Below are 14514 nucleotides of genomic sequence, written 5' to 3'. Positions count from 1 at the left end.
ATAGTATTGTTAGTATATGTATGTTTGTATATATATTTCTACCACCATCACAGGTAAAAATTCTGAAGGAGGGAAGGGTTGAGATGTTCTAAAAAATTGTCAGTCATATTTGTTTTTATAAAATGTTTTAAGTAGCAATAATGTGGATGTGCCTTTAAGACACAAGATTTTAATTAGAAGTGTCATGTGATCAAAAGGGTGTGTATATATTTTTTGTGTTGAAGTTTGTTCAGTTTCTGATGAAGTCTTGCCATATGTGCAAGACGAAAAGTGCTTCATTAAACTGAAAGAGAATTAAACTGAGAGAATTTGTTTTGGTGTTTCCAAGCTGTCTTTTTGTTTTTTGCTGGATCCACTCCTGTTGGGCATCTATTTCTTGGAAGTCGAGGTTAACATTCAAGGCCTCTGGCTCACAAATTCCCAGATAACTGTAAACTGTGAACTATTATAGATTCTCCCACCAAGACACCAACATCTTGCAAGAGGCTTTAACACAGACAAATGACCGATGCCAAAGTAACTGCTAAAAGCTTAATGCCAAAAAATTAATTATAATGCCCTTTGGGAAACTGTCAACACAAGTTATTTACTTCAAAGATAAAACACCCAAGAGTCAACCCAGTAGTAAGGAATCTGGGAACGTATGTAGATAGCAATCTGGCCTTTGACTAACACATAGCTAAGATAGTATGAAAGGGTAAGGGTATGGCATCCAGATCCAAGGAATTTATAGTACCGCCCTACCCAGTCCATATCAGCCTATCATTAAATACAATGCCTCCTTTGGCATGTATCTAACTAGATACTTGCAACAGATGGAACACCAAGAGTGGTTTCTCACCAGGAGAATTTAGGACATAAATATCCTGTCTTACACTAATCACTTAAAGGGTCTGTTTCTGCATTCAGTCTCCTGCAGGCTGCTGAGAGAGATCTGATGCACATGCATAAAACAAACAGCACAAGAAACACTAGATCCAGGGATCTAAACTTCGCTTGTGACATAAAGAGAAGATGCTAGAGAAACAGATATGCGTCCCAAAGGATCCCCAAACTATCGGATAGGCTCCCCCCATCCATGTAAAACTGAGTTCATCCCAGACCCTGTTCAACTGAAGCCTTGACAACTGGAATGGAAATCATAAATTTACCCTCAATTTGGCCCCTGTGTCCCTTATAGTCAGAGGCCATCAATAAGAAAAGTATTATCGTAACTAACACTCCCCCCACATCCTTAGTTACGTTCCCACTAGCATTCCCCCCCACTGTCACCCATGATACTTGGGACCCAAATGGTTTGGGGTGTGTGGCTAGGCTTGCAAGGGCCTTAGTGCTGTTAGCCTAGTAACACCCTATGAACATATGTTGCTGAGGAATTTTTGAAAAAGGCCATGGCAGTTGTTATGGACCTTGCAGAATGTGTCTTAGGTTTCGACAGTACGGTTTTGCTGTTAATAGAGTACATGTACATAATGCAATCTGAAAACCACATGGACAGCGTAATCTTGAAAACCTTGGACCCTAGCTTGGCAGGGGAGTAACAGACAAATAACTGATTGTCCTTGCGGAGGTTCTTAGTACGGTGTAAGCAAAAAGTGAAGGTGTCTATGAACATACAAAGAGTGAAGCAAAAACTCACCTTTACTGGAATGTCTGGAAAAAACACTGGTGGGTGGATATTCTGACTCTAGACTGAATCATAGGAGATCTTTGGTAAAAGGAGGGATTAGGACTGACAGAATATCTTTTTGAAAAAACAGATAGGGGTCTGCAGTAGACAACATGTAATTCTGAAATCTTCCAAGCCACAGTTGCAGTGACTAGTAACAAAGTTCTCTAGGAGAGTGTTTTTAACTGCAAGAAGAGGCAGATTTGAAGAGGGCTCATCTGAGGGTCTATAAAACAAAATTCAAGTCCCATGTAGTAGATGGGTCTTTAATGGAAGGGTCTTAATAGAAAGGTCCCTTTTAGAAAGGCTTTGTAAACTTATTTGGGAAAACAAGGATGCAAAATTGAAGACTTGGTGAAAGCTGGATATGGCTGACAACTGAATCTTGACAGTGAAATAACTAGAGCCAGAGTTAAATAAGGCTGCAAGAAATTGAAGAACCAAAGAAAGGAGAATGTAATTTGTATGGATTCTGATCACACCCTGGAGGAGGATGTTCTATAGCTTGTAATGCTAGGAAGACCACTCTCACATCCAGGACATTGATGTGAAGGTGAGCCTTTCCCACATCCCTTGGACTGTTCTCTCCTTTTAATGCCCAGCCCCCAGACATGAAGCATTTGCAGTGAATGTGACTGACAGGAGGGGTAGAGTGAAGACTAATCCTGCTGATACAGTGGCTGACTGTATCCACTAAGATACATGTCATCTGCAGACTGCTGAAAGATGCATGGGAACACAGAAAAGGTGTAGAAACTGACAGCATTGGATACTGAAGGTCCACTATAACACTCTTATGAGAAATCTGGCACAAGGCACTAGAGTGATTGTGGCTACCATCATACCTAGTACTTGAACAAGAGAGGCAGGAGTGATGTCACTTGAAGGAGACTAGAATGCAGCAGGGGTCTTACAGACAGAAGTCTGTCATTTGGAAGTTTTGCAATTTTTAACATTGTGTCAAAATGGCGTCCTATGAATTTGAGATGTGCTTGGCAGAGATGGAAATGGCACAAGTGGAGCTAAAGGAAAAACTTGTTGAGCTTGAAAATAGGGAAAGGAGAGAAAAATCTAAGTTTCAGCAATGTGCCCGAAGGCAGTGAGGAAGGAGACTGTAAGCATTCCAGGTACAGCACAGTCCTAAATGGAAAGGTATTCAACAAGAAAGCAAAGTGATCGAGAGAGCACAAAGGGTGCTCCAGACCAGCTCCAGCTGCATAAAGGTTATGTATCCTCATCCCATAGTCATTACATTACAATTGTACATGCTTAAGGAACAGATTTTAAGTTAACATTGGAAGAAAGGGAGAATTCTGAAAGTAGGTGAAAGACAGGCATTTGTCGATCGGGATTATTCCACCGTCACCAGGCAGAGAAGGTGAAACATGGGTATTTGTCGATCAGGATTATTCTACTGTCACCAAGAAGAGAAGGAATGCGTTCACTCCATGCTTCAGGACAGGCAGAAATTCAGATCTTAGACTTGGGTTAGTGTATCCAGCTATTCTATGGATATTTTTCCACTGGGAGTAAAAACATCTGATCAGCCCAAGGAGGCATTGGAGGAACTAGTGTGATATGGGCAGTTCTGTGAATGAGTAGTATACCAGCAGCAAATAAGAAAAATAGAACCACACAAAGAGAAAGACTGAAGGGAGAGGTGGCCTGTAAAGCCTTTCCCTGTTTTAAGGCAAAAGTTGCAAGATAAATACACAGGGATGTAAACGCACCCAAAAGATGAAATGCATGCTGACAAATATGCAACAAAAGGAAGAGATCTTCCAAGAGCAGAAGGAAATGGAAGCAGAGGAGCAGTGAGTGCACAGAAAGCTGGACAGTATGACATCTGCAGACTAATATCTATGAGACAGTAGCTGTGACTATAAAATATTATGGTCGGGAGGTTGAAGGTGTAATATTAAATGAGAATTCTGAAAGAAAGTAAAGCTAAATGTAGTAAAGTATTGTTTTAATCATAGAAAAATAATGTCACAGAATACCAAAACATTTAAAAGTTTGTGAATGCAATACAGAGATCTCAGGGCATGGCTATTATTTCTGAAACACTTAATAGGAGACAGAAAGAAGTATCATGTCAAAAATAGGGCTGAGAGGAGCAGGGATAAGTGTAACTGAATTAGGTCTGGCATGCAAAAACACCAGCACAGAGTAATGACAGGCTGTATGATTAGGAAGAGGTTTGTACTGCTACAGGGGTTGAAAAGGTGTATGTATAGAGATTTGGGTTTGGATTTTTTTTTATTCATATTAAAAGGTTTACTTTCCTGTTACATGTACAAGCTGCTAAAAATGGTAGGTGGAATGAATATACTGCAGTCCAAAAAGCAAAACAACAACAGGGATGTCAAAGAAAGAATGGAAGAACTTCAGGGAGAAGAGAGACAACTAAATATAAACAAATCAGGATAAGATGTATTAACATTGCAGGAGACAACATTTATATAAACAGGAGAGTGAAGAATTACTTAAAGGTTTTTGAGATGGGTGGTATGTGGCGGGGTTAGAAAGGAGGAAAACTGCATTACTAAGGAAAGGAGTCCATTTGCACATAGAAGATGTGAAAGTAGATCATCAGGGAAGATTTATATTAATAAATAGAGTGGAAAATAGGAGAATAACATTAGGAAATCTTTATGCATCTCCCTAAAACAACAAGAATGGAATGGCAAGAACATGGTTGGTTCTGAACCTGGCTGATACAAGCTGGGTCAAGTGTGCAACAAGTGAGCACTAGAAAGCAACAGGACAATGCTACCAAGGGAAATGCTTACTGGAGTTGGTACTGGGGTTTGGAAGGCATACAAATGTTCTAGCAATGGGATCAGCGAATGTACCCCAAGAATGCACTCCTGTGTCCACAATGACAGGTCCACCAGGTGTTGATCAGCTGATATAAATCCAACATCTGGACTGTCCGCTGGGGCATCTATTAATATTGTCCCAAATATTTTTTTATCAGTTTATCCCCATTGTCTATTAACCAGCAACTATTCTACTGCTGGACGCCATCAGGTTTTCTTGCTTTACATTACCCTTGTTACCCACTGGTAACTGATGTATGCATCTCTGTTGTGGGGCCTGCAACACCAGTCCAGTGACACATACGTGCCAAACATGCCAAAATCAGCTAGAATTGTTATGCACTGTTTGGCAACACCAAGAACACACCTGGTCCTAGTACTTAGTGCTTACTCCCTGGCCTCAATTAAACAAAGCATGTCTTGGTGCTTATGGACTTTCCTTCAGGGGTGACTGAGTAGGCATTAGCTGCTCATTCCTATCTCTGCAAGCTGACTTCTACAGCACCAAGACCACTATTTGAACCCAAGTCTTCTGGGTTATAGTTAGGGCTTCAAAAACCCTCCATACCACAGTGCTAAATTGTTGTCCTAAATATCAGACTATCTACTAATCTGTGTACTATCTACAAAAATACCTGAAAATATACAGTGTTATGTCCGGGGTATCTAGCAAGTAAACAAAAATAAATAAACAAATAATAAAAAGTCACTGCTCTAAAATGACAGCTACATGAAGACAGAGCAAAGAAAAGCAGGTGACATTCAAAGCTTTTCCAAGGGTCCTATCATTAGCCAACAATGGCTGTGATCATGATTCCACAAAGCAACCACATGGGCATACGTACAAGGAAGAGCATGGCACAGTAGCAGACCTCCAGTTTCACCTTTCTCTCATGTTGTTCCTAGGATTAAGCTGGGATTCTCCTGGTGATCCCTGAAAATAAATAATTTCAACCTCTGTCAACTTCAGAGCATTGAGGAAGGTCTCAAACTTCCCCCTTCTTCATCTGCAGATGGTTGGGTTGAAGCAGTAACACACACTCCTCATCTCTCATGCAGTAGGACAGTGATGGTGTGGGTCTTGGGTCTTAATCTGGTGACTTCAGCACATCCGGAATGCTTCAGCGATATAGGAACAGAACACTGGAACCTCATGAGCTTTACGACTGTGATCCAAAGGAAGCAGCAGAAGTTGATTGAGGGGAATAGGGGATTAGTAGAATTGCTCCCTTTGACTCATGTGTGATGTCATAGCTTGCACCACAGGAAGCACGTGTGCTCCCAGATGGGGGGAAAAGAGAAAAAAACTTTGGAAAAAACTGGGAATAACAAAAGAGGAAACATCAATACTCACCTTATATGGTAAGGTCTGTTCTGACAAAATATTTAGAACAAAATAATTGAATTTCTCTGAAGAGCTACATACATTTATGCCAGCTATATACTACTGACCTTTTAAACAATAAATCAAATATAACATTTTACTAAATATGTCAGTATAACACATTACACTGTTACTGTTTCAGTATGCCTCCCACTTGTTACCTTACCTGATTTTGCACCTTCTGGTGGTAACAAACCACAAATAAGGTTAATCCCTTCATCTCCCAACATGCAGTCTCCAAGGTCAAGTGAAACCAATGATGGATGTGTGGCTAGTGCTGGGTTCAAGAATACTAGCCCTGCATCTGTCAGTGGACTTCCATGGAGGCTAACATAAGATAAATTTGGAAAAACAAATGAACAAAAAAGGTTTAGAAATTATTTTTATTACTGTTCAAAAATGCTGCACAAAAAACACTTTACTTCAGTCTTCTATAATATGACAAATTGCTGATGTGAACCTAAACAGATTACTGGATATATCAGGCAGTCAGCTTCTCAGGACAGCTATTTATCACCTGTCTACTTGATACTGCATCTGTTAACATTCGTGGCCTAAAGTGACAGTAGCTCTGCCCTCTGACCCCAGGCTCAGTGACATACTACTAATCCTTCTATGACTGACACATTTGAAGTCCTTCTGTATCACAGGTGCAATATTCTTTACTATAGGGATCTTTGTCTAGGGCAGCCCGACATTTGGCCAGTATATCAAAGCCTTATGGTCCTGTATGCACTGTGCATCACATATCTGCTCCTCACACAGGACATGAGGCATAAAAGTGATGCACGGGTGCAGCTACCAAAAACTTCTTTGCCAGCAGTCTGAACACCATTATCGTTCACTGGTCTGAAAGTCTTGTTGCTGTCCTGAACACCTAGCTATCAGATAAGTGCCCCTTTGGGGTTGTATTTTTTTCCTTTTCTTTGGTCTTGTATTTTATTTTGCTTATCTAAAGCTCATGTCATGGGAAGGGAAATCATGTCATCCAAGAAGGGAAACATCAGTGTGGGAGGCAGATTCCCCATAAGGATCATAACAAACAGTGTCTCTTTTGTTTGGGTGATTCCCACAACCATGCTTCTTGTAGTATCTGTAAGGAGTTTATGCCTTAGACACTCAGAAGTCATTTGTCTTCCCTGGCCATTTATCTTGAAAACCAATGGCTTAAACAGTTAGCCCAGGGTAGCATGGCGGAATCCATTACCCCCGAGATACTCCAGCTAGGTAAGAAAGCCAAGAAGTCTAGGCTGGAGTCTTTAGCTGTCCACCCTCCACCAGATGTCCCCCTAAATGTGGGTAACAGCTCTTCAGGCCTGTCCCCCTAAATGTGGCTAACCGCTCTGCACGCCTGAACCCCTAAATGTGGGTAACAGCTATGCAGGCCATTCGGCGTCCACACAGGATTCTTATGCCACAACCCCATTGGAGGCCAGCATGGATCCGTCTTTTTGCACGTCCTCTGAGACTTTACAGGCATCTGCTCCGAAAGTCAAGGGGGGATTACGATTGATTATCTCAGAGGGTTCTAAAAGGATTTCACAGATATTGTTCAGGGAGGAGGTTGAGGATACTTTTATTGAATCTCACCACAGGTCGAACCTCCAATATTTGTTATAGCTGATGTCCCTTCCAAGAAAAGACAAAAGGAAAAGCATGTTTTGAGAATTCCAAAATGGCTGCACATTGAGTAACAGCTTAATTCTAGCTCTCTCCCTGTGAAAACAGAAACTTAGCAGAGAAAGTCAGTAGACCTAGATTTCTGGGTAAATTTCAATAACTAGCTAGTAAGTGCACTGCCTGGATGCCAGGAAAAAAGAAATACAGAAAACCTGAAGGAAAATCAGCTACAAAAGGCAATGAAAAAAACACTGACTGGGAAAAGTATGGCAGCTGTTCAGCAAAAAGCAGTGCAAGCTACAGACATGACTTCCAGTAACCTAGAGAAATGTACAAAACAACTGTACACAGACCTGACTAACATAAATGAAGCACTGATGGAGTATATCATCTGAAACAATAAAAGGCTGGAAGAAATGGAAGAAGCTTTAAACAGATACTTAGATAAGGTGATAAAACTCCAAAACTCAAAGGTCAAAATGAAGAAAAAGCTGGCTGAATAGGAGACTGCACAAGAAGACATGTTTCAAAAAAATAATAGAATTAGAGGACAGAACACACAAGGAAAACCTGAGATTTTCTGCTGTACCTGAGAAGCTGGAAGAAACAGACAGTATTAATTTTATGAAAGCATAAATAAGCACTTGGACTGGTATTCCACTACAGGAACTGTTAACTGAAAGGGCACATCATGTGTATGCTCCAAACCTGGCTAGGAGAAAACAACCTAGACCTTAAATAGTAAAGATGCAATCTTGCCAGCAGAAGGAGTTGATTCTGACAAAACTGTGGCATAAGTACAAAATACTAAAAGTGGAGACAGCAGAGTGTTTGTGGAGAATGACTACTCATTGTACACTAGGCAGAAGAGGAGTGAATTTATTCCATTATTCAGGGAATGTTGAGAAGCAGACATGAGATTGAAACTGCTGTACCCAGCCATCTTCAAAATAATTTTCCCTGGAAGAACAAAATCCTTTTTTTTTTTGATTAAGTATATGCTAAGGAAGAAATACAAAAGTCTAATAAAAAGTGAGCCATGGAACAGAAGGAGATTCTGTTTCTTGTTCTTCTGGTAATAAAGACCACAGGACTGTGTCAGTGAAACCTTTTCCAGTGTTTCAATGGAATATGCATGGGGGGAGCACAAGAGTTGACTATAGGAATCAGCAATACATTGGAAATAAAGCAGATATAATGTATGAGAGATGAAGAAGAATATAACAAGAAAATCTGGAAATATTGGACTTTCTTGGACTTTACTCAACTTGCAGGGGACTCTAAAGCATATACCCTACTTCATGTCATTAATGTTTAGAGAATAAAATCTGTAACTTGGACATAGACAAATGTAGGATTACAAAGCAATAATTATATTTGGGAAACAAAACAGAACAAGAAAATCTGGAAATATTGGACTTTTTTGGACTTTGTAGAGGACTTAAATGTATGTCCTACTTTATGTCATTAACGTTTGGAGAAACACTCAGGAAAGAGGAATAGGAGAGAGAAAGTTAACTGCAAGTAAAGCACATTTTTTTAATAGTACTATTTAAATAGTGCATACTTTTCTTTGCATGTTATAAAGTAAAGTTTTGTCAGTTATTTTACGTGGGATTACAAAGCAATAATTATATTTGGGAAACAGAACAAGAAGATCTGGAAATATTGGACTTTTTTGGACTTTGTAGAGGACTCAAATGTATGTCCTACTTGATGTCATTAATGTTTGGAGAAACACTCAGGAAAGGGAAATAGGAGAGAGAAAGTTAACTGCAAGTAAAGCACATTTTTAATAGTACTATTTAAATAGTACATACTTTTCTTTGCATGTATAAAGTAAAGTTTTGTCAGTTATTTTAAGCATAATGGGATACTAATGTAAACAGGTACTCTTGCTTTTTCTTTCTTTTTTCTTTCTCCCTTCTTCTCGCTTTCTTCTTCTTCAGTTTTAAAAATTGGAGGCACTGCAATGTAAAAAATCAGGTTAAAAGAGAACAAAAGCAAAATCAGTGTGCTTTTTCCTCATTTTTGCATTGGGGAATGACTGAGTTAAGGACATTAGCTTAACCTAGTAGCAAGTTTTAAGAGTAAGCAAGTAAATGAAAAAGAATATTATAAGGCTTTTTTCTAGTAAACAGTTGTGTGTCTGGTTCTCATGTCTCTAGCAGACAATGTGATAAAGAGAAATGGGTTGGCAAAAATGTTTTCTGAAAGCATTCAAGTGTTTTTACAGCTGAGAGAGCTATAAAGATAATACAAAGCCAGACAGCACTTAACAGAACCACAGGCTGTATCATGCTTCTTAGCATGCAAAATCTTTCTTTTAGGTTATCTCAAGTTGGTATGTGTGGCTGCCAGTCTGGTTCATAGGTACATAGGATGATACTAGGCTATTGGCCCAGAGGCCCTTATAAGCCTAGACAAGAATTTCACCCATGTTCCCACCAAGTCAGCACCTGTTTCCCTGTCCAGCAGGGACACAGGTGGGATCCCAGGGGTATATTTTCTGTTTCCCATCCAGTCATCCAGGTTCCTCTTAAAGAGGGCTAGTGAGGTACTCTGCTTGACATGAGGAGGGAGTTTATTCCACTACTGGGGGAGTCATTGGGACACAAATCTATCCTGCCAACAAGTTCTATTAATGTTATAGACTAGGTTGAAGTCTTGCATTCGGGTTGTGCGAGTGGAGTTTGACTTACGGATATGCAACAGATGTGCGAGTGGAGTTTGACTTACGGATATGCAACAACTCCATCAAGGCGGAGTCTGAGATGGCCTTGTATGCCAGACACAGATCATGTCTGAGCAGTCTGTACAAGACTCAGTAGAGGAACAGGGCTTTTAGCCTATCTGTACAGGATAGGTGTTTGAGACACTGGATTTTCCTGGTCAGAAACCTCTGTGGTCTCTCCAACTGCTGCATGTGCTTGGCAAGGTACATGCAGAATGAGGCACTGTACTTGATAATACGTCTGATAAGGGAGGAGTACAGGGATGTTATGATCTCCTTCTTCCTGGATGAAATACCCTTGCTTATGAGGCGGGCCATGTAGAAAGCCTTCCGTACAATGAAGGCAATGTGGTGGTCAAGAGCCAGGTTGCTATCACCCTGGGTGCCCAAGTCCCTCACAACTGACTGCGTGCTTAGTACATTGTTATTAATGTGATAATTAGTAGGAATGCCGGTTTCCCCAGAGGGGATAATGATGCATTTCTTGACATTCAGTTTGAGGCCATGCTTCTGGCACCAGTCATTAGCTTTGATGAGGCCCTCACATCACTAGGGGAATTTATGACAGTGCCCGGCTTGCAGTCATCTGCACACTTGGTCAGCCACAGATCAATGGTTTTGGCTTGCACCTCAGAAAAGTATATCCCTCACAGTAGAGGCCCAAAGACCGATCCTTGGGGAACGCTGCTTGCTATAGGTCTACTACTAGAGTGGTCTCCCCTATTTTGATTATCAGTGAGCCAGTTAGCTACCCATCTGGTAACATACAGATTGATGCCTAGTGGAGACAGTTTATCTATTATGCCTGAGTGGGGAATAGTCTCAAAGGCTTTGGCTACGTAAAGGTAGGTGGTGTGCACAGTCTTCCCCTCATCCATGGCTTTGGTCACTGTTTCAAAGAAGGCAAACAAGTTTAATAGGCATGATCTCCCTATCACAAAACCAAACTGCATGTGATCAAGCGTTTGGAGGTTGCCAATGCCCTTTTATATAAGGTTCATAGTAATGCATTCCATGGCCTTGCAGACAAGGCTAGTTAGGCTGATGGGCCTAAAATTGCCTGGGTCAGTGGACGCTCCACCTTTGTGTAAAGGGATGACCGTGGCAATCTTCCATTCTGCTGTGACGAAGCCAGTGCACAGGCTTTAGAGTACCTATTGGTGTCTAGTAATAGGTAATAGTAATAGGGTGCCTAGTGGTACTGAGAGCTCTTGCCTGAGTTCATGTAGGACACAGCCATGGATGTTGTCGGGTTCCATGAAGGCTGTATTTTTTGACTGAGAGGGCATTGATGACCTGCTCCCTGGTGATGAGGGGAGGGGGGGCAGGTGCTGGGGATGTCCTGGTTTACTGATGGGGGGAGACAGGGGGTGAAGTCTTCACTGAACTTGTCTGCCAGCAGGTTGGCTATATCTAGGGCGTCTGCCAGCAGGTTGGCTATATCTATGGCATTTGTGTATGTGGTATTCTTGACCACCAATTCACAGCAGATTTGGGAGTTACCTTTGAGATTGCGGACGTATGCGAAGGCGGCCTTGTAATTGCCCTTACTGGATATGGCTAATTTGGACTCAAGTTAGCTTTAGAGAATTTCACCAGTGACCTTATTTGCTTGTTCAGACAAAGGAGAGATTGCTTACAACTTGGCACCTGCTCTTTCTTGGTCCTGGACAGCAATTTTTTCCTTTAATTATAGAGTCTGTTTATTCCTGCTGTCTACCAGACAGGTATACCCTTCCTTGAGGAAGAAGATTTGGTCCTGTCAGGTATTGCTGAGTCCATGCAGCTATGTAGGTGGTCATTTACTTTTTTGGTGTAGGCTTGGACATTAGTGCTTATTCCAACTGAAGGGATGGTGGCTGTGAAGCTGCTTCTACCTGCAGGTTCTTCTTAGCCTTCCACCTTCCATTCTGTTTCTTGAGCATTTTTACTCTCCCTATAGTAAAGAATACTTCAACAGTGATATAGAAGGACATAATGCAATTGTGTAAAACCTTACCACAACAGTAGAGGTCTTTCACTTCACTGCTGCAGTATTTGCACCTTCCCTCCTACCCCCAATGTTTTTTTTTTTTTTTTGAATTCCATTCTAGCTGAGGGTCTTCCTTTTTTCTTCTGCATTTTCTCCTTCTGGATGTGTGTGGACTCCTTTGTCCTATGGAGACTGTTCCTTGATGGGGCAATTCAGCTCTGGGTAACTGCATCCGTATGTCACGTTTAAGCCCTACATTTTGTGCGAGGAGCATATATGTGATGTATGGCTCATACAAGATCATGACGCTTTAATAGACTGGCCGAACAGACTGCTCTATGCGGGAAATCCCGTAATAAAGAATATTGCAACAGTAAAGAGTTCATCATCTACTGTTATGTTAAGATTTCACACAGCTGTACTTTTCCCATCCTGCAGAAGGTAGAACAGACTGCAAAAAGCCATCACACTGTAGTTCTTGGACAGATTATTTTATTTAAGCATAACCTTATTGGGACTGGAAAGTGAAGCCAAGGGGTCTCAGGTATGTAGCGATGTCAAGAACATTTTATAAAAAGTATAAACTAACACATTTTAACCATCACAGAAGCTTTCTAGTTGAAGTTGTTAGCAAGCTGTTAATGTGTGTTCCATATTTTGCACATTTATTGCATACTACGAGAGGCAGTGCCCCACATATGGGTGAAGATAGGTTGAGAGCCATGACTCTTGTCCATGTCTTGCTCATTTCCTACAGGTATCTGCACACTAATTAAAACACATTAAAAGCCATATAAAACCTTGCCTGTTGTTTCCTCAATGTAACAGGCAAGTTGTGCTCAGTACCAGAACCTGTCCATATGAAAGGAGAAGTTGTACTAGCCAATCAATCCCCCCACTCTAACTCTAAATGTGCCCAAATGTTAGTCAAAAGTAATCACAATCATAATCTCTCCTATGACAGCAGACTGGTCTAGTAAAGGGTTCCTATGTTATCAGTTATACCAGAAGATTTGGGCATTTGTGTATATACTACACCACATTGTTTTGTATATTCCAAAACACACACACAATATTCAGAAGTAGACTATCCTGCTTCAAATATTTTTTTCTGTGAGCAAAAACACTAAAACAGATTAAATAACATGATATTTCTCAATTTCAAAATGCAAAGGTGAAATTACCTTATTCATTGTGGCTCCTTCTAATCATTGTGCAACCTGCATTTAATATAGCCAGTTATTTATGTTGCTGTTCATAGTGGAATGTTTAATTTGTACATTAATGGCACAAATGTTCCAGTTTTCACTAGCAAGCATTCCAAGTACTGAAATGCTGATTCTATCTATGCAGGGTGATTATATCTGCAACCTGTTCAAGGTGTACTTTGCATAAAGAGCTAAGCATTTAATGTTTTGAGATTAGTGTGGGATGATGTTTCCATTTTTAACACTGCAGTACACTTGTGTTAACTGCAGTGAACCTGCTATCAATAAAGTTAATTTCAATGAAAAGCAGTATGCTGAATATTTTGAAAAGTGAAGCTTGCACTAACCTGTCCTGGGATACTGGCGCTCTCATGGTAAAGTAGCTCAAGTGCCCCTCTTATTTTTACAGCTATGTCGTCATAACCCGTGCACTCCTTGTAGGATCACCCTGAGTACACTGGTTTGAGAAGAGGAACAAGAAACTGAGTGATCCACACAGCCCAACCAAGCTCAGCTTGAAACAGATGCATATATGCTATGTAGGCTCTCAACCAGCAAGGTAAAAATATTAGGGTCAGGTGGGATGCCAAGTCAAGTGTCAGGCTGGAGTTAAACAGATAAAGATAGAGGAGATCCTGGCTGTGGAAATTGGCTTTTGGGTCACCGAATCTTTCAAAGCCATCTTGTTTTCCCCATTGTCCCAAGATAATCTGTCTATTGTTCGTCAAGATATTAGCAAAGATTTGAATTAACACTCAAATTATGATTCATGTTTCTTTGGGTAGTATTGTAGTGGTCTGAAGTCATGGAAACATTTTTAAAATTAGGCCAGGCTATGTATAGGCACCCAGTAAGAAAAGTGTGTCAGACAAACAGGGGTTCCCCATGGGAGTAGGTGCACATCAGGGCTCAGCTTGTGTACTGCTGCTCCTACTGATGAACAACATCAACAAACAGGTCAGATGGGACAGGTCAGCAAATCTGATGTGCAGACTATCTGGTACTATAAGAAAAACATTCAACAGAATTTCAACAAAATGACAGGACTGGAATGCAAAACTGAAAGCATGTGGAATAAAAAAGAGTAAAAGCAAGACAGTGGCTG

At 40.7% G+C, this 14514-nt stretch overlaps 1 protein-coding gene across 1 annotated transcript in view; it reads right to left on the bottom strand.

Annotated features, from left to right (window-relative positions):
• Positions 1–14514, bottom strand: part of LRRC73 (leucine rich repeat containing 73) — a 374871-nt gene that overhangs the window by 294552 nt on the left and 65805 nt on the right. The window contains exon 2 of the mRNA XM_044061041.1: positions 6042–6202. Coding sequence (XP_043916976.1) covers positions 6042–6202 — 161 coding nt within the window. The remainder of the gene's footprint in view (positions 1–6041; positions 6203–14514) is intronic.

This window comes from Protopterus annectens, chromosome 1.part0 (genome assembly GCF_019279795.1).
Source record: "Protopterus annectens isolate FY-2018-M chromosome 1.part0, PAN1.0, whole genome shotgun sequence".
Lineage (NCBI taxonomy): Eukaryota > Metazoa > Chordata > Ceratodontiformes > Protopteridae > Protopterus > Protopterus annectens.
This window is presented reverse-complemented; position numbering and strand designations above follow the sequence as displayed.